A 20914-nucleotide genomic window follows, 5' to 3' on the forward strand; every position below is an offset into this window, starting at 1 on the left:
TGATTGATTACTCCAAAAGACTAACTATTAATATATAAATAGGATTGAACATTATAGACGCAAGCATTGATACAGGTAATCAAACACTCAATGGCTCCATTTCTGTTGAGACCGTGGAAATGCCACCTGCGAAATTTAACTGGTTGAATAAAGTAGGAACATCAGACTAATAGTAGGCCATTCAGCTTAATGAACCTGTTCTGCCATTTTGTTAGTCATTAAATAATATAGTTTATACTGTTTGTTTGATGGCCTGGAGATTTATTGCAATTACCTTTGGGTTAGGAAGAAATTTCACAGAACTTTCTCCTTTTGGAACTTGTGCCTGTTTCCATGACTCTGCACATTAAGTCGACAGTGGGCGGAACGATCGGGTCCCTCACCCGATGGCACCAGCCAAAGGCCTGAACTACTTTTGCGTTTGGGCCTCATTTTAATATTCATAACAAGGGGCACTGACAGGCAACTCGCCAATGGGAATGGGGGTGGAAATCTGGCAGCTCCTCTGTGGAGACGAGCAGGTATTTTCTAATTAAGCGGTTGGTGTGTATGTCAATGGGAAATAGGATGTGAGTCATTTGTCTGTGACAAACTTGGTAATAGGATACCTGAGTCAGGTGGTATTCCAGTGTACCGTTGATTTTGACCAAGCAGACTGGCTCATGATGGGACCTGGTAGGATAGACCTGTCACTGAGGGCTGGGATTCTTCCCATTTGGCTCCTCTGGAGGCCAGTGTCCTAATGGATAGAAGGGTCATAGCTGGAAAAGCAGTGGGAAGCTTACCAGTGATCTGTGTTGGTAAGTTGTGTGGATTTTGTTGCTTAAACAGAGTATAATATTATTGAAGATACTTAATAGTGAGGATAGTTACAAGTAAAAGATATACTTCAAATTGAAGTACTACTTAGTAATTTTTATCATGAATCATTTTATCCTTTAGCTATTCTTTTGTAGTAAGAGCACCATTTCAAGTTAGATGGGAAAAATCGCACATAACTGTTTTAACTTGTACAGTGGGGCTGGTGCTGGGAGATGGGCATTATTCTACCTGAGAAATAAGACTAATGGTCTGTTTCTGATTGATTAGATATGAACTAACATCTGATCCACGTAACTGGTTCAGGATTGACCCCAAAACTGGAGAGATTTTCGTTAATGATGAGTTGGACATGGAGAAAGAAAGACATTATAATATTAGGGCCATTGCAATGGAGGAAGGTAAGCACTGTAAATAAATTCTTTAAAGTGCAAAGAGTCTTGTGCTTACACTTTAGGGACCATTCTTATTCCTGATCAAGGACAACAGTATGGAGGAAAAATAGGGAAATAACAAAGCAACCATATTGTATGGCAACATATGTGTAAGATAGTAGGGGTTCCAGAGGCTTGATGAACCTTGCATTTTATTCGATTTGATTGTATATTGTCAAAATACACTTGATTAATACAATCTATTATCTGCTTTATATGCTGTAGTAATTAAGTTTCAGTCTTTCATACATGTATTTAAAAAGATATTTTTACAAGTGTTGCATTTTTGGGTTTTTACTCTAGATATTTCCTTGGGTTCAGTATTACTGGCTACTCTGTAAGTAGAACTCACACCTCCACGAAACAAATTGTGCCTTTTAACTACCCAATATCTAGGTTGCCTGTCTGATATCACGTATTGGATGAGTCACAACTATTGGATTGTTATTAAAAACCCAACTGGCTCACTAATGACCTTTAGGGTAGGAAACCTGCCATCCTTACCCGACCTGGCTGACTCCAGTCCCACACCAGTGTGGTTGACCCTTAACTGCCCTTTAAAGTGACCTACCAAGCCACTCAGTTGTATGAAACCTTTGCACCACCTTCTTAAGGCAACTAGGAATGAGCAATAAATGCCGCTTTGCCTGCGAGCCCACATCCTGGGAATGAATAAAAAATTGTCCACATGAAGAACCAGTTATGCCTATAGGCAGTGCTGTGACAGACCTTTACAATGTTAAACACCCTGTACATAACGTTGGTCGCATAACCCATTACCAGTACTGCATTTTAATTTTGGGAATCAGCATGCAGATCAACTACAAAGGCACTGAATGGCAGCACAGGAATCTTATGGCTTTTTTGACAAGACATCACATGAGGTTGAAAGGCAAAACTCATGTGCAGTGACATAAACTTTAATCTGAATTTAACTGACAAAAAAATTCATCCACACCTGTGCTCGAAATTCAAAACCAACACAGCAACAGCAGAATTTCTGTGCATCCTCTCAGATTGGCTTGATCCATTGTTCGGCTACTAACCAACCTCAAATCCCACTCCAGCCCCATTTTAATAGTTAGCTGATCCTCCTCCCCAGAAAATTTTGTGACCAACATCCTCTCCCAATTTCTGTCAGTGAGAAACTTCTGTTGCCCCGGCCACATTTGAACATTTTTTCCCACCCCACTTCTTAATGACCTGTCCCTTACACCCACTTAGTGGGGATGATTTTAGGAGGCAAATGCAGGTGTGTTGGGGGGTGGGGGGGCTCCGAAAATTGCACAAATCCTGTTCGGGTTCGGAAGCCGGCTCCAACCCATCGGCTTCCGAGTTTCCTAGGGACCCACCTGTGTGCGCGCGGACAACCCAAAACCGGAAGACCCGCCGGCAATTAAAGCTGGCGGGATGACAGTTAAAGAGCCAAATGTACCTCATTGAGGTACTTAAGGTACTTTACCTGTGACAGATGAAATGATTAGAAAGATTTTTAACTTACCTGGGCGGCTTACCCACCGCTTCTGATTCACGCTTGGGCCGGATCAGGGAAAAAGAAACCAAATAAATTAAATAAAAAAACATGCAATAACGTTAAAACACTAAATGCACCACCTTTAAAACCTGCTCCAATGTCCGATGTCTTCCGCTCTGATGACCCCCTCTTCACCCTCCCGATGACCCCCCATGTCCCCCCGATGTCCCCCTCTTCACCCTCCCGATCACCCCCCCCGATGTCCCCCTGATCTCACCCTCCCGATCTTCCCCATGCTGAAGTGAAATTGCAGGTTTGGTGGAGGAAAGGAAAATCGCACTCCAATTCCCCCCACCCATGTTGTGATTAGAATCCTGGCCCTGAGAGAGGGAAGGGGAGCTCACTACAACTGCCCATCCCTGTGAAGAAAATCCACACCTGGGGACGGAAGGAGAGACCCCCAGAGATTGGTGGAGGAAAGGGGAGTTCCCCCAGTTATACTGGTATTTCAGGGTCAGATGAAAGGATATCTTCTTGGAGACAAGGGTACCCTTTACAGACATGGCTAACGAACCCTGTCAGGATTCCTCACAATCCTGCTGAGGTGAGGGACAATATGGCGCACACGTCCACCAGGCTTATTTTTCAGCACACTTTTGGAATGCTGAAATCAAGATTCTGGCCTGGGCAGGTCCAATAGTCCTCTTCATTAGGTCCCAGCTTTTGTGTCCAAGTTAGTAATATCCTCCCGCACCCGCCACAGTTTTGCTTTGAAGAGAGCAATTCAGCTGCAGGAGAACAAGGAGGAGGAGGAATCACCAATGGAGAGGGAATTGGGGAATGAAGATCAGTATAATGTGGAGGATTCAGGAAATGTTCCTGTGCCTGGACTAAGGAATGTTAGGAAAGCTCTTACGACACACCTTTTCATTAGAACTAATACGCTGATTCTCCTTTCGTGGGAAAGCCCACATCAGTTCATGTTTCCACTTTTAGAACCATAGAACCATAGAAAAGATACAGCACAGAAGGGGGCCATTTGGCCCATCGTGTCCGTGCCAGCTCGAAGAACAACCAGGTGCCCATTCTAATCCCACTGTCCACCACCCGGTCCGTAGCCCTGCAGCTTACAGCACTTTAGGTGCAGGTCCAGGTACTTTTTAAAAGAGTTGAGGGTCCCTGCCTCTACCACCAATTCGGACAGCGAATTCCACACACCCACCACCCTCTAGGTAAAAATGTTTTTCGTCAAGTCCCCTCTAATCCTTCCACCAATCAGCTTAAATCTATGTCCTCTAGTTCTTGAACTCTCTGCTAGGGGAAACAGGTACTTCCTGTCTACTCTATCTAGGCCCCTCATAATTTTGTACACTTCAATCAACTCTCCCCTCAGCCTCCTCTGCTCCAAGGAAAACAACCCCAGCCTATCCAATCTCTCCTCGTAGCTGCAATTTTCAAGCCCTGGCAACATTCTTGTAAATCTTCTCTGCACTCTATCCAGAGCAATTACGTCCTTCCTGTAATGTGGTGACCAGAACTGCGCACAATACTCTAGCCTTACCAGCGTTTTATACAGTTCCATCATTACATCCCTGGTTTTGTATTCTATACCTTGGCTAATAATGGAGAGCATTCCGTATGCCTTCTTCACAACCTTATCTACCTGTAATGCCACCTTCAGGGACCTGTGCACATACACTCCAAGGTCTCTCACTTCCTCTATCCCTCTCAATATATTCCCGTTTACTGCATATTCCCTTTTACTGTTTGCCCTCCCTAAGTGCATTACCTCACACTTCTCCGGGTTGAACTCCATTTGCCACTTTTCTACCCACTCCACCAACCCATTGATATCTTCTTGGAGTCTACAGCTATCCTCTTCACTATCAACTACACGGCCAATTTTTGTGTCGTCTGCAAATTTGCCAATCATGCCCCCTACATTCAAGTCCAAATCATTTATATATACCACAAACAGCAAGGGACCCAACACTGAGCCCTGTGGCACACCACTGGAAATGGTTTTCCATTCGCAAAGACATCCATCGACTTTTACCCTTTTGTTTCCTGTTACTGAGCCAATTTTGGATCCAATTCGCCACATTTCCCTGTATCCCATGGGCTTTTACCTTTCTGACCAATCTGCCATGTGGGACTTTGTCAAATGCTTTACTAAAATCGATGTAGACAACATCCACTGCATTACCCTCATCAATCCTCCTTGTCACTTCCTCAAAGAATTAAATCAGGTTTGTAAGGCGTGATCTTCCCTGAACAAATCCGTGCTGACTATCCCTGATTAAACCATGCCTTTCCAAGTGACAGTTTATCCTATCTCTCAGTATTGATTCTAATAGTTTGCCCACCGCCGAGGTAAGACTGACCGGCCTATAATTGTTCGGCCTTTCCCTCGTACCCTTTTTAAACAATGGTACCTCCCCTGTATCTAGTGAGGATTGGAAAATGATCCTCAGAGCATCTGCTATTTCCTCCCTGGCTTCCTTCAATAGCTTAGGAAACAATCCATGCGGCCCTGGTGACTTATCAACTTTCAAGGATTCCAGTCCTTCTAGTACTTCCTCTCTTGTTATGTTTACCTTATCTAATATTTCACACCTCTCATCTTTAACTACTATGTCCAGATCATCCCTTTCCTTTATGAATATGGAGACAAAATATTCATTTAAAACCCTACCCACATCCTCTGCTTCCACACACAAGTTACCCTTATCATCCCTGATAGGTCCCACCTTTTCCTTAGCTATCCTTATGTTCTTAATGTACTGATAAAACATCTTTGGGTTTTCTTTAATCTTACTAGCTAATATTTTTTCATGCCCTCTCTTTGCTTTCCTTATTTCCTTTTTTACACCATCCCTGTACTTTCTATACTCCTCTAGGCTTTCTGCATTATTTAGTTTTCTGTGACAGTCATAAGCTTTCTTTTTCTGCTTTATCTTGCTCCGTATACTTCTAGACAACCAGGGGGCTCTAAATTTGGCAGTGCCATCCTTTTTCTTTGAGGGGACATATCTGCATTGTACCTGTAGAATTTCACTTTTTCGTGCCTCCCACTGGCTTGCCACTGATTTCTCCTCAAGTGGTTGTGTCCAGTCCACTTCTGCCAAATCATTTCATAGTTCTGTAAAATTTGCCTTCCCCCAATTTAAAACGTTTAACTCTGTCCTTTTCCATAAAAATGCTAAAACTAACTGAATTGTAGTCACTATCCCCAATATGGTCACCCACTGTCACTTCACCCACTTGGCCATCTTCATTTCCCAGGACTAAATCTAGAATTGCATCCCCTCTTGTTGGGCTTGTCACGTACTGGCTAAAAAAGTTCTCCTGGACACCGATCAAGAATTTTGCGCCCTCTCTGCCCCTCACACTGTTTGAATCCCAGTTGATGTTAGGGTAATTGAAGTCCTCTACTATAATTGCCCTCTTATTTTTGCACTCAGAAAGTTGTCTACATATTTGTTCTTCTATCTCCCTTTCGCTATTCGGGGGTCTATAGTAGACTCCTAGTAGTGTGACTGCCCCTTTTTTATTTCTTAGCTTAACCCATGTGGCCTCGATTGATGATCCATTTAGCATATCATCCCTTCTCACAAATGTAATTGATTCTTTAACCAATAATGCTACCCCTCCCCAACTATATGAAATGACATACCCTACCTTTTGTGGGAATCCCTCAATCATTCAATACTCAATAATACTTCCCTTTCTCACAAGACTCTCCGTGGAATGATGCAGTGAGGACAAGCCCTGATCACGATTCACAGGCTGGTGCCAGACCCCTCCAGCCAATCAGCCAGATAAAGTGCATTTTGTTAAGCACCCTGCATCCTGCAATGCCTATAAGAATAAAACCGGACGGACCACCCGGCATCGGACCACTAGGCACCGGCCACGACAAAGGCAAAGTCGACCCTGCAAAGTCCTCCTCACTAGCATCTGGGGACTTGTGCCAAAATTGGGAGAGCTGTCCCATAGACTTGTCAAGCAACAGCCTGACATAGCCATACTCACAGAATCATAGCTTTCAGCCAACGTTCCAGACTCTTCCATCACCATCCCTGGGTATGTCCTGTCCCACCGGCAGGACAGACCGACCAGAGGTGGCGGTACAGTGATATACTGTCAGCAGGGAGTGGCCCTGGGAGTCCTCAACATTGACTCTGGACCCCATGAAATCTCATGGTATCAGGTCAAACATGGGCAAGGAAACCTCCTGCTGATTACCACCTACCACCCTCCCTCAGCTGATGAATCAGTCCTCCTCCATGTTGAACACCACTTGGAGGAAGCACTGAGGGTAGCAAGGGCACAGAATGTACTCTGGGTGGGGGACTTCAATGTCCATCACAAAGAGTGGCTCGGTAGCACCACTACTGACCCAGCTGGCCGAGTCCTGAAGGACATAGCTGCCAGACTGGGCCTGCGGCAGGTGGTGAGCGAACCAACACGAGGGAGAAACTTACTTGACCTCGTCCTCACCAATCTACCTGTCGCAAATTCATCTGTCCATGACAGTATTGGTAGGAGTGACCACCGCACAGTCCTCGTGGAGATGAAGTCCCGTCTTCGCACTGAGGACACCATCCAACGTGTTGTGTGGCACTACCACCGTGCTAAATGGGATAGATTCAGAACAGATCTAGCAGCTCAAAACTGGGCATCCATGAGGCGCTGTGGGCCATCAGCAGCAGCAGAATTGTATTCCAGCACAATCTGTAACCTCATGGCCCGGCATATTCCTCACTCTGCCATTACCAACAAGCCAGGGGATCAACCCTGGTTCAATGAGGAGTGTAGAAGAGCATGCCAGGAGCAGCACCAGGCGTACCTAAAAATGAGGTGCCAACTTGGTGAAGCTACAACTCAGGACTACATGCATGCTAAACAGCGGAAGCAACATGCTATAGACAGAGCTAAGCGATTCCACAACCAAAAGATCAGATCAAAACTCTGCAGTCCTGCCACATCCAATTGTGAATGGTGGTGGACAACTAACGGGAGGAGGAGGCTCTGCAAACATCACCATCCTCAATGATGGCGGAGTCTAGCACGTGAGTGCAAAAGACAAGGCTGAAGCGTTTGCAACCATCTTCAGGCAGAAGTGCCGGGTGGATGATCCATCTCGGCCTCCTCCTGATATCCCCACCATCACAGAAGCCAGTCTTCAGCCAATTCGATTCACTCCACGTGATATCAAGAAACGGCTGAGTGCACTGGATGCAGCAAAGGCTAGGGGCCCCGACAACATCCTGGCTGTAGTGCTGAAGACTTGTGCTCCAGAACTAGCTGCGCCTCTGGCCAAGCTGTTCCAGTACAGCTACAACACTGGCATCTACCCGACAATGTGGAAAATTGCCGAGGTATGTCCTGTCCACAAAAAACAGGACAAATCCAATCCGGCCAATTACCGCCCCATCAGTCTATTCTCAATCATCAGCAAAGTGATGGAAGGTGTCGTCGACAGTGCTATCAAGCGGCACTTACTCACCAATAACCTGCTCACCGATGCTCAGTTTGGGTTCCGCCAGGACCACTCGGCTCCAGAGCTCATTACAGCCATGGTCCAAACATGGACAAAAGAGCTGAATTCCAGAGGTGAGGTGAGAGTGACTGCCCTTGTCATCAAGGCAGCATTTGACCGAGTGTGGCACCAAGGAACCCTGGTAAAAATTGAAGTCAATGGGAATCAGGGGGATAACTCTCCAGTGGCTGGAGTCATACCTAGCACAAAGGAAGATGGTAGTGGTTGTTGGAGGCCAATCATCTCAGCCCCAGGGCATTGCTGCAGGAGCTCCTCAGGGCAGTGTCCTAGGCCCAACCATCTTCAGCTGCTTCATCAATGACCTTCTCTCCATCATAAGATCAGAAATGGGGATGTTCGCTGATGATTGCACAGTGTTCAGTTCCATTCGCAACCCCTCAAATAATGAAGCAGTCCGAACCCGCATGCAACAAGACCTGGACAACATCCAGGCTTGGGCTCATAAGTGGCAAGTAACATTCGTGCCAGACAAGTGCCAGGCAATGACCATCTCCAACAAGAGAGAGTCTAACCACCTCCCCTTGACATTCAACGGCATTACCATTGCCGAATGACCCACCATCAACATCCTGGGGGTCACCATTGTCCAGAAACTTAACTGTGGCTACAAGAGTAGGTCAGAGGCTGGGTATTCTGTGGCGAGTGACTCACCTCCTGACTCCCTAAAGCCTTTCCACCATCTACAAGGCACAAGTCAGGAGTGTGATGGAATACTCTCCACTTGGCTGGATGAGTGCAGCTCCAACAACACTCAAGAAGCTCGACACCATCCAGGACAAAGCAGCCCGCTTGATTGGCACCCCATCCAACACCCTAAACATTCACTCCCTTCACCACCGGCGCACAGTGGCTGCAGTGTGTACCATCCACAGGATGCACTGCAGCAACTCGCCAAGGCTTCTTCGACAGCACCTCCCAAACCCGTGACCTCTACCACCTAGAAGGACAAGAGCAGCAGGTACATGGGGACAACACCACCTGCACGTTCCCCTCCAAGTCACACCCCATCCCAACTTGGAAATATATCGCCGTTCCTTCATCGTCGCTGGGTCAAAATCCTGGAACTCCCTTCCTAACAGCACTGTGGGAGAACCTTCACCACATTGACTGCAGTGGTTCAAGAAGGCGGCTCACCACCACCTTCTCAAGGGCAATTAGGGATGGGCAATAAATGCCGGCCTCGCCAGCAACGCCCACATCCGATGAATGAATTAAAAAAAAGGTAGGCTTGATGCTCCACCAAAGCAAGACCTGGGAGAGCATAATGTCTAGGCTCCAACGCTGAGGTCTGACTCCTTGAACTCTTCGTTCAGAGATGTTATCCTCCTCCTCCTCCTCCAATTCCTTTCTTCCTGGCCATAGGAACATAGGAAGTGCTCGGCGAAAAAAGTTTGAAGTCCATCTCGTTTGTCTTCTACCATCCTTGTAGTTGCTTGATACAATGATAATGGAGTTGTTGACTAATCAAAGCAATCAATCTCTAACAGTCTACAACAGATCCAGAAGGCCACTTGAGAGTTTATGTTTCCCTCCATTAGCCTCCTTATTGCTAGCCTTATGCCGCTGCGCACTGGTATCTGAGATAGTGCACGGAACTAAGGGAACGAATAACTATGTGAACAAAGGTGTTCTGGCAGGATGGCAGTCGGAGTAAGTGAGCTCCTCTTCCTCCATTTCATTACGCATATAGGGCAGCGTCTCATCTACTGGGAGTACAGAATAACAAAAATTAATGAGTTTTTTCACTAATAAGTACCCCTTCACACTTAATGATGCAGTTATGTTGTTGCACTGTCTGTGCTTATTATGGTTCTGTAAGACTCAGAAAGCGGAATTAATACATATGTGCGCAAACCTGATTGTGCCATATGCCCACCAATCACAGAATCATAGAATCATAGAAGTTACAACATGGAAACAGGCCCTTCGGCCCACCATGTCCATGTCGCCCAGTTTATACCACTAAGCTAGTCCCAATTGCCTGCACTTGGCCCATATCCCTCGATACCCATCTTACCCATGTAACTGTCCAAATGCTTTTTAAAAGACAAAATTGTACCCGCCTCTACTACTGCCTCTGGCAGCTCGTTCCAGACACTCACCACCCTTTGAGTGAAAAAATTGCCCCTCTGGACCCTTTTGTATCTCTCCCCTCTCACCTTAAATCTGTGCCCCCTCGTTATAGACTCCCCTACCTTTGGGAAAAGATTTTGACTATCGACCTTATCTATGCCCCTCATTATTTTATAGACTTCTATAAGATCACCCCTTAACCTCCTACTCTCCAGGGAAAAAAGTCCCAGTCTGTCTAACCTCTCCCTGTAAGTCAAACCATCAAGTCCCGGTAGCATCCTAGTAAATCTTTTCTGCACTCTTTCTAGTTTAATAATATCCTTTCTATAATAGGGTGACCAGAACTGTACACAGTACTCCAAGTGTGGCCTCACCAATGCCCTGTACAACTTCAACAAGACATCCCAACTCCTGCATTCAATGTTCTGACCAATGAAACCAAGCATGCCGAATGCCTTCTTCACCACCCAATCCACCTGTGACTCCACTTTCAAGGAGCTATGAATCTGTACTCCCAGATCTCTTTGTTCTATAACTCTCCCCAACGCCCTACCATTAACGGAGTAGGTCCTGGCCCGATTCGATCTACCAAAATGCATCACCTCACATTTATCTAAATTAAACTCCATCTGCCATTCATCGGCCCACTGGCCCAATTTATCAAGATCCCGTTGCAATCCTAGATAACCTTCTTCACTGTCCACAATGCCACCAATCTTGGTGTCATCTGCAAACTTACTAACCATGCCTCCTAAATTCTCATCCAAATCATTAATATAAATAACAAATAACAGCGGACCCAGCACCGATCCCTGAGGCACACCGCTGGACACAGGCATCCAGTTTGAAAAACAACCCTCTACAATCACCCTCTGTCTTCTGTCGTCAAGCCAATTTTGTATCCAATTGGCTACCTCACCTTGGATCCCATGAGATTTAACCTTATGTAACAACCTACCATGCGGTACCTTGTCAATCTCTCCACCTTTGGCACCGGAGGTCCCATTATGCTGACTGCCTCTTCCTCATGAGGGGTCAACTCCTATACATAAGCCACTCCTTCTCCCCCCTCCGGTCTTACTCTTTTTGACATTATGGATTATCTTCTCCTGTAAAACAATACAGATAATCTGACATAACAGTCTCACTCAACTCATCAGAGTATTGGGATTGGCACCCAGTGACAGCATGCACAGGCCAAAACTAATAACTGTGACACTCAGAATCATAGAATTATAGAATCATTACAGCACAGAAGGAGGCCATTTGGTCCATCAAGCTCATGCCGGCTCTTTGTAAGAACAATTCAGTTAGTCCCATTCCCCTGCTCTTTCCCTGTCGCCCTGCAAATTTCTTCCCTTCAAATATTTATTTAATTCCTTTTTGAAAGTCATGATTTAATTTCCTTCCACCACCCTTTCAGGCACCGCATTCCAGATCATAACTACTCGCTGCATAAAAAAGTTTTCCTTACGTTACCTTTGGTTCTTTTGCCAATCACTTTAAATCTGTGTCCTCTGGTTCTCGACCTCTCCGCCAATGGGTCTTTATTTACTTTGTCTAAACCCGTCATGATTTTGAACACTTCTATCAAATCTCCTCTCAACCTTCTCTGCTCTAAGATGAACAACCCCAGCTTCTCCACTCTATCCACGTAACTGAAGTCCCTCATCCCTGGAACCATTCTAGTAAATCTCTTCTGCACCCTCTCTAACGCCTTCACATTCTTCCTAAAATGCGGTGCCCAGAATTGGACACAATTTCCAGTTGTGGCCGAACCAGTGTTTTATTAAGGTTCAACATGACTTCCTTGCTTTTGCACTCTATGCCTCTATTTATAAAGCCCAGGATCCCGTATGCTTTTTTACCCACTTTCTCAACCTGCCCTGCCACCTCCAAAGATTTGTGCACATATATCCCCAGATCTCTCTGTTCCTGCACTCCCTTTAGAATTGTACCATTTAGTTTATATTGCCTCTCCTCGTTCTTTCTGCTAAGATGTATCACTTCACACTTCTCTGCATTAAATTTCATCTGCTATGTGTCCGCTTATTTCACCAGCCTGTCTATATCCTCTTGAAGTCTATCACTATCCTCCTCATTGTTCACTACCCTTACAAGTTTTGTGTCATCTGCAAATTTTGAAACTGTGCCCTGTACACCCAAGTCCAAGTCATTAATATATATGGAAAAAAGCAGTGGTCCTCGTACCGACCCCTGGGGAACACCATTGTATACCTTCCTCCAGTCCGAAAAACAACCATTCACCACTACTCTCTGTTTTCTGTCACTTATCCAATTTCGTTTCCATGCTGTCACTGCCCCCTTTATTCCATGGGCTTCAAATTTGCTGACAAGCCTATTATGTGGCACTTTATCAATCGCCTTTTGAAAGTCCATATACATAACATCAACCGCATTGCCCTCATCAACCCTCTCTGTTACCTCATCAAAAAACTCAATCAAGTTAGTTAAACACGATTTGCCTATAACAAATCATGATGTGGAGATGCCGGTGATGGACTGGGGTTGACAATTGTAAACAATTTTACAACACCAAGTTATAGTCCAACAATTTTATTTTAAATTCACAAGCTTTCGGAGGCTTCCTCCTTCCTCAGGTAAACATTTACCTGAGGAAGGAGGAAGCCTCCGAAAGCTTGTGAATTTAAAATAAAATTGCTGGACTATAACTTGGTGTTGTAAAATTGTTTACAATATAACAAATCAGTGCTGACTTTCCTTTATTAATCCACTCTTGTCCAAGCAACTATTAATTTTGTCCTGGATTGTCGTTTCTAAAAGCCGATTGGCCTCTCGTTGCTGGGTTTATCCTAACACCCTTTTTTTAACAAGGGTGTAACATTTGCAATTCTCCAGTCCTCTGGCACCATCCCCGTATCTGAGGAAGATTAGAAGATTATGGCAAACTGCTCTGCAATTTCCACCCATACTTCCCTCAGCAACCTAGGATGCATCCCATCCGGACCGGGTGACTTATCTACTTTAAGTACAGCCAGCCTTTCTCGTACCTCCTCTTTATCAATTTTTATCCCATCCAGTATCTCAACTACCTCCCCTTTTACTGTGACTTTGGCAGCATCTTCTTCCTTGGTAAGGTTAGCAAATGCCGAATCCCCCACCATCAACATCCTGGGGGTCACCATTGACCAGAAACTTAACTGGACCAGCCATATAAATACTGTGGCTACGAGAGCAGGTCAGAGGCTGGGTATTCTGCGGTGAGTGACTCACCTCCTGACTCCCCAAAGCCTTTCCACCATCTACAAGGCACAAGTCAGGAGTGTGATGGAATACTCTCCACTTGCCTGGATGAGTGCAGCTCCAACAACACTCAAGAAGCTCGACACCAACCAAGATAAAGCAGCCCGCTTGATTGGCACCCCATCCACCACCCTAAACATTCACTCCCTTCACCACCGGCGCACTGTGGCTGCAGTGTGCACCATCCACAGGATGCACTGCAGCAACTCGCCAAGGCTTCTTCGACAGCACCTCCCAAACCCGCGACCTCTACCACCTAGAAGGACAAGAGCAGCAGGCGCATGGGAACAACACCACCTGCACGTTCCCCTCCAAGTCACACACCATCCCGACTTGGAAATATATCACCGTTCCTTCATTGTCGCTGGGTCAAAATCCTGGAACTCCCTTCCTAACAGCACTGTGGGAGAACCGTCACCACACGGACTGCAGCAGTTCAAGAAGGCGGCTCACCACCACCTTCTCGAGGGCAATTAGGGATGGGCAATAAATGCTGGCCTCGCCAGCGACGCCCACATCCCGTGAACGAATTAAAAAAAAAGTGGGATGCATGCAGCATGCTCATGATTGTGTATTATCCAGTTGAGGTGCCAACTGTGTGCAGTAGCTCAAGGGTGTGGACACCTCTGTACAAGCACTGTGGGAGAACCTTCACCACACGGACTGCAGCGGTTCAAGAAGGCGGCTCACCACCATCTTCTCACGGGCAATTAGGGATGGGCAATAAATGCCGGCCTTGCCAGCGAAGCCCACATCCCATGAATGAATAAACAAAAAGCATGCAATTCCAATGTGAGACATGTTGATTGTGCCAAGATGGCAATATAGTAGGTGTCGGTGGTATGCCCTTAACTGGGGTGGGTGAGAAACATTCCTTGGCCATTCTGATCAAATCATTACATTTTTTCCTGCACTCCATGGAATGCACTGCCCGAGGGGGTGGTGGAGGCAGATTCAATTATGGCCTTCAAAAGGGAACTGGATAAGTGCTTGAAAGGAAAAAATTTGCAGGGCTAGGGGGAAAGGGCAGGGGAGTGAGACTAGCTGGGTTGCTCTTGCATAGAGTCGGTGCGGACTCGATGGGCCAAATGGCCTCCTTCTGTGCTGTAACCTTTCTATGATTCATTGCTGATCTTTGTGTTCTGAAGGTGGTATGAACAGCTTCAGCCACATCCCTGTATCTGAGAGGCCTTTTTTCCTGCGTGTCAAAAGGTCCTGTTCTTCTCATAGCATCCAATGTATCTCTCTCTGCTTCACTGAAATTAGAAGCTCTCTTCCCTGCAGGTCTTCTGGCTGCCATGACTTATCAGATCCTCTCCAATGCTGCATTTAAGCTGCTACAGACCTTAAAATGCTATATCAGCTTCCCGCTTCCTGCCCACTTGCGCTCAATCACTGACGGTTCTCCGGCGAGAGACTGCCGATGTGTGTGCATATTAAGTGACCCTGGAAAATCTGCCGAGTGCCAACAGGCAGGCGGAAATGCACGTCCTCCAACACAAGTGCACGTCAGAAAATCCAGGCCAAAATCTTCACTGACTAGGGTTGGAGGTATTCCTGGAGGTTTGATCACGTGAAGTCTGACCATGTTACGTCTGATCACGTGACGTCTGATGCTGTGACGTCTGCAAATGTAATTGCATTTACCTTATAACGTTTAGATCCCTTGTAATTGAGTATCTTTGCTCGTGGCTTCATGGTAGCAGCTGATGTGCCAGCAGTTCCGAGGACCAGGAGGCCACCCAGGAGCAGGCAAAGAGGGGAAATCGAGGGCAGGGAAGAGGGGAATCCGTGGGTGGAGGAGGGTTTTTCAAGGGGGAAACCAGAGGTGGGAGGAACTTTTGATTCCGTCAGAAACGAATAATAACGCACAGAAATTGCACCGATAACTAATAGCAATACTGGTAACACTCAGATTTCCCTCATAACCAACAGTAACAAAATAATAGTCGATAGACTAATGTAACTGGCAGTAATGGGTGTCTGTGCCTGTGCCGGTGCTGGCGCTGAGAGAGGAGCAGCCAGTAAAGGGGCAAGTGAAACCTGCAACTTTGAATTGATGTTCTAGTCTCTGCCTCAATAGCCACTTGTGGTGAAGCATCCCATGTTATAATTGGCCTCAGTTCAAAAACCTTCCTTCTCCCTTCCCCCTTGGTTCTTCCAGTGAGAATCCTCACTTCCCCATTCGCCCACCAGTAGAAACAATCTTTCACTATTTACCCTGGGTAAAGTCCCCAGGTTTCATTCACCCCTTTACTGGCTGCTCCTCTCACGGTGCCGCTTTCCCTACTGCCCGGTGGCTGCTGCTGCTGCTGCTCCTGGCTCTGCAGGACTTGCTGGGCCTCATGCTCACCCCATTCCCCAGTCTCCATTTCTCCTCCTCCCTAAGCCTCAATCTCCCAACCTCCATTCCCCAGTCTCTATCTCCCCCACCCCTCGATCCCCATTCTGCAGTCTCTCTATCTCCCCGAAGCTCCCATCCCTTAACCCCATTTCTCAGACTCCCTCTCTCCCCATCCCACAACCTCCATTCCCCAATCTTTCTCCCCATTCCCCAGTCACCCTCTCCATCCCTGACCCCCATTCCCCACACCCCCTCTTTCCCCAGCCCAACCCCCATTCCCCAGTCTCCCTCTCCCTGATGCCCATTCCCCAGTCTCCCTCTTCCTGACTTAGTTCCTGGTCACCCACTCTTCCCCCTCCTTCCAAGTTCCAATCCCCTGCCCCCAGTTCCTATTTACTCTAGTGCTGCACCTCTCCCTGCTCCATCTCTCTCTCCCTTCCCCCCTGGCTCCTGACAACCAGCCAGTCCTGTTTTTCTGGTTATCCTTAAGCGGGGACTGGCTGTCTGCAGTGGTGGCAGCTGGTGATGTCATGGAATGGGGGGGGGGGGGGGGCGGTGGAGGAGTGTGGTGCCGCTGCAGTGAGAAATTTAAAGCGTAAAGTTCTCCTGGACTGGTAGCAGCAACTAGGAGACTCCCGGGCAATCCAGGAGCGTTGGCAACCCTATCACTGACAGTCATTAAAGCTTGTTGCAGCCCCTAATCAATAGCAGAGGGACGCTGTGTTCTTGTTACCATGATATCCACTGATGAAGAATACTACATTGAGTTACATTGAGTTTACAGGCCTTTTGGCCCAACTGGACTATGCCAGAGTTTATGCTCCACACCAGCCTCCTCCCACCCTATTTCATCTAACCCTATCATCACACCCTTCTATTCCCTTCTCCCTCGTGTGCTTACCTAGCTTCCCCTTAAATGCATCTATGCTATTTGCCTCAACTACCCCTTGTGGTAGCGTGTTCCACAGTCTAACCAGTATCTTGGTAAAGAAGTCTCTCCTGAATTCCCTATTGGATTTATTAGTGACTATCTTATATTTATGACCTCTAATTTTGGACTCCCCCACAAGTGGAAACATTTTCTCTATGTCTACCCTATCGGAACCTTTCATTATCTTAAACATCTCTATTAGGTCACCCCTCAGCCTTCTCTTTTCTAGAGAAAAGAGCCCAAGTCTGTTTAACTTTCCTAATAAATATATCCTCTCAGTTCTGGTATCATCCTTGTGAATCTATTTTGCACCTTCTCCAATGCCTCTATATCCTTTTTATAATATGGAGACCAGAACTATGCACAGTATCCCTAGTGTGGTCTAACCAAGGTTCTACACAAGTTTTACATAACTTCTCTGCTTTTCAATTCTATCCCTCTAGTGATTTGTGTATCTATACCCTGAGATCCTGTTGCTCTTCTACCCCATTTAGACTCTTACTATCCAAGTAATATGTGGCCTTCTTATTCTTCCTACCAAAATACACCAACTCACACTTATCTATATTGAAATTCATTTGCCAATTAGGCGCCCATTCTGCAAGTTTATTAATGTCTTCTTGCGTTTTGATGCATTCTTCCTTTGTATTAACTATACCCCCTAATTTGGTGTCATCCGCAAATTTTTAAATCGTACATCCGATTCCCATGTCCAAATCGTTAATATAAATTGTGAACAACCGTGGTCCCAGCAACGATCCCTCTGGAACATCACTTCCTATCATTTGCCAGTCTGAGCTAGCCACCCGTAACCCCTACTCCCTGTTTTCTGTTTTGCTGCCAGTTTGCTATCCATTCTGCTACCTGTCCCCTGACCCCACATGCTCTGACCTTAGTCATGAGTCTACAATGCGGTACCTTATCAAAGGCCTTTTGAAAATCCAAATATATTACATCTACTGCATTAATCTTGTCTACTCTTTCTATTACTTCTTCAAAGAACTCAATAATGTTGGTCAAGCATGACTTTCCCTTCTGGAATCTGCTGACTACTCTTTATTATATTTTAATTTTCTAGATGATTTTCTATTGAGTAAACACTCCATTCTCTTTCCTACCACTGACGTCAAACTAACTGGTCTATGGTTCCCTGGACTTGTTCTGTCTCCCTCTTTAAATACAGGTGTAACATTAGCTATCTGCCAGTCCTCTGGCACTATTCCCTTTTCTAATGTTTTTTTATATATATGTAATAGTGCCTCTGCTATTGCTTCCCTAATGCAATCCATCCAGATCAGGGGTTTTATCCTCTCTAAGTTTGATTAGTTTATCAATTATCTCCCCCCACTTTCTATCTTAAATGTCCACCTTTTTAGTCTTCCTGGTAAATACTGAGGCAAAGTAACTATTCAATATTTCTGCCATTTCGCTGTCATTACCTGTGAGTTTATCTTGTGCTTCCCTTAGTGAACCTATCCCTATCCTGATTTTTCTTTTGTTATTTATGTGTCTGTAGAATACTTTACTATTTCCTTTTATGTGCCTTGATAATTTAATTTCATAGTTCCTCTTTGCTTTCTGAATTGCTTTTTTGACATCTTTCCTAACCTCTTAATATTCCTTTTTGTCATCCTCCTTTATTGTCTATGTACTTAGAGTATGCCTTTTTCTTTAGTTTCAGTTTTACTCTTATCTCTATATTTATCCATGGTGTTTCATTATTGGCTAGTTTGTTCTTGTTTTTTTAGCGAAATATATTTCTCCTGAACTCTATTGATCACTGTTTTAAATATTTCCCACTGCTGTTCCATCTCTTTGTGTCAACATTTTTTCTCCGTTTACCTTCCTTTGTTCCATTCTCATCCCCTCAACATTAGCTTTTTTCCAATCGATTACTTTGGTCTGTGTCTTACTTATGTCTTTCTCAATCATTATTTTAAACCTTATGTTGGAATGTTGGAAACATGAGTCACCCATAATGAATCTGATACAAGTTATTGCAGAAAACGTTGGATGAGAGAAGATCTGTTCCTTAACTTCACTGTTACCTTTCCCATTGCCCAACATCTTGACATTTATATAATGGGTTCTACTTTGTTGTAATTGCAGACACAATGACATGTAAAAAGTGGCATATATATTACTTTTCTGTGTTCACTTGTCATTGCTGAATGACTATTTTCCTATTTAGTTGAATAAAGGTTGATTCAGCAGCTAACGATTGATACGCAGATTATTGCAATTGGCTATCGTCCCTATTTATCAACCAAAGGAAGCTCGGGAATGCAAGACCAGAAGATGATCAAGGCTTCTTCTGCATAAGATAACCACAATAGTATAATAAAAATGGGTGTGCTCCCTGAACACAGGCAAGCATAAGGCTGCTAGTTGGGCATAATTACCTGTTTTCCCTGGCTCAACCCATTTCTGGGGACCAAGCCCAAACAAATTGTTTCAACCCTTAAATATGAATTGTTTCCAGTGTACGCACAGCTATGCACATCTATGCCAAAGTATTGTGCAATCAAAAGGTAGTTACTTCACAAAATAGTAACTGCATTCATTCTCTTCATAATAATTCTTCAGATAATTGTTCTTTCTTGCTAAATTGTCATGATTTGTTTTGCGGCTTAGTTTCACCTTAACAAACAAAAATCTTCTGATCATGCAACATGTCCTCATAATTTAACGCTTTAAGCCCCGGTATCATTCTGGTGAATCTGCACTGTATCCCCTCCGAGGCGAATATATCCTTCCTGAGGTTTGGTGCCCAAAACTGAATGCAGTATGCCAGGTGGGGTCTGACCAAGGCTCTGTACAACTGAAGCATTACTTCCTCCCCTTTGTATTCCAATCCTATTGAGATAAAGACCAACATTCCATTAGCGTTTTTTTGATTACTTTTTGTACCTGTGCACTAGCTTTTAGTTGTTTGTGTACCTGGACATCCAAATCCTTTGGCCCCTCCATAGTTCCTATTTTCTCATCGTTAAGAAAGTATTTGTCTTTCTTGGATGCAAAGTAGATGACCTCACACTTCTCCACATTAAACTCCTCAGGGCTGCCCAATCTTTGCCTGTCAGCGGCCGGCCTGCTGCCTCTTTACATCATTATGGGTGGACAGTTGGCCATTGGGATGTAGCTGAGGCTTGGGAGTTAAAATAGCCCAAGCTTCAAATTGATACCGCTGGGGGGTGGGGAGTTTGGCGCTCAACCTATCCTCTGCCCACCAGAAACTCGCTCCCATTTAAAATCCACGCCCCCCCTCCCAACAATTTCAGCATTTTATTTGATGATAATTTGAATCTTAAAACCCACAGCCATCACCAAGACTGCATTTTTCCACTTGCGTCACATTGTCTGCTTACACCCCTACCTCACCTCCTGTCATGCTGAAATCCTGATCTGCACTTTTATCACCTGGAGAATCAATGGGGATAAATTTCACCACCATCTGGGCGATAATTTGGAAGAGCAGGTCGCGTGCCCATTGCAGAACCTGCTTGATTTTCATCCCATTAATTCTACAACAGGTGGGCGATCTTCTCTGTCAGATTACCGTGCAACCGATGAAGGTGAAAGTTATCCCCAGTGACTCAAATGCTCTGCTCACTGGATTCCCACCTCCCCTATTCTCACACTTCATCTAATCTGTGACCCAAGCCCTCTCCTACACAAAGTTCAGCATACCCAACACCCCTAGCACCCCAGTCCTGCCCAGGCCCACTGGCTTCCATGACTCAGCAATTTGATTACAAGATTTCAGTTCTCATCTTTAAATTAGTACCCTATGTGGGGTATCTTCTTCAATCCTACATCCAAGTCTGCCTCCTCCATTTGTCTCACTCTGGATTGCTGTTTGTTTCCTTCCCCCCTGCTCCACTTTCGTACGTCACTCTTCCAGCCACTATGCCTCTACCTTCTAGAATTTTCTAATAGCCTTGCTAACTTTCTCTCTGCTTTCAATAGCCTGCTTAAAAACCTGCCT

General features: G+C 45.3%; 1 protein-coding gene across 8 annotated transcripts in view; it reads left to right on the forward strand.

Annotated features, from left to right (window-relative positions):
• Positions 1-20914, forward strand: part of cdh17 (cadherin 17, LI cadherin (liver-intestine)) — a 171270-nt gene that overhangs the window by 121961 nt on the left and 28395 nt on the right. For all 8 annotated transcript variants that reach the window (XM_067979305.1, XM_067979324.1, XM_067979337.1 and 5 more), the window contains one exon: positions 1090-1220. In XM_067979305.1, coding sequence (XP_067835406.1) covers positions 1090-1220 — 131 coding nt within the window. The remainder of the gene's footprint in view (positions 1-1089; positions 1221-20914) is intronic.

The sequence above is a fragment of the Heptranchias perlo genome, chromosome 3 (genome assembly GCF_035084215.1).
Source record: "Heptranchias perlo isolate sHepPer1 chromosome 3, sHepPer1.hap1, whole genome shotgun sequence".
NCBI lineage: Eukaryota > Metazoa > Chordata > Chondrichthyes > Hexanchiformes > Hexanchidae > Heptranchias > Heptranchias perlo.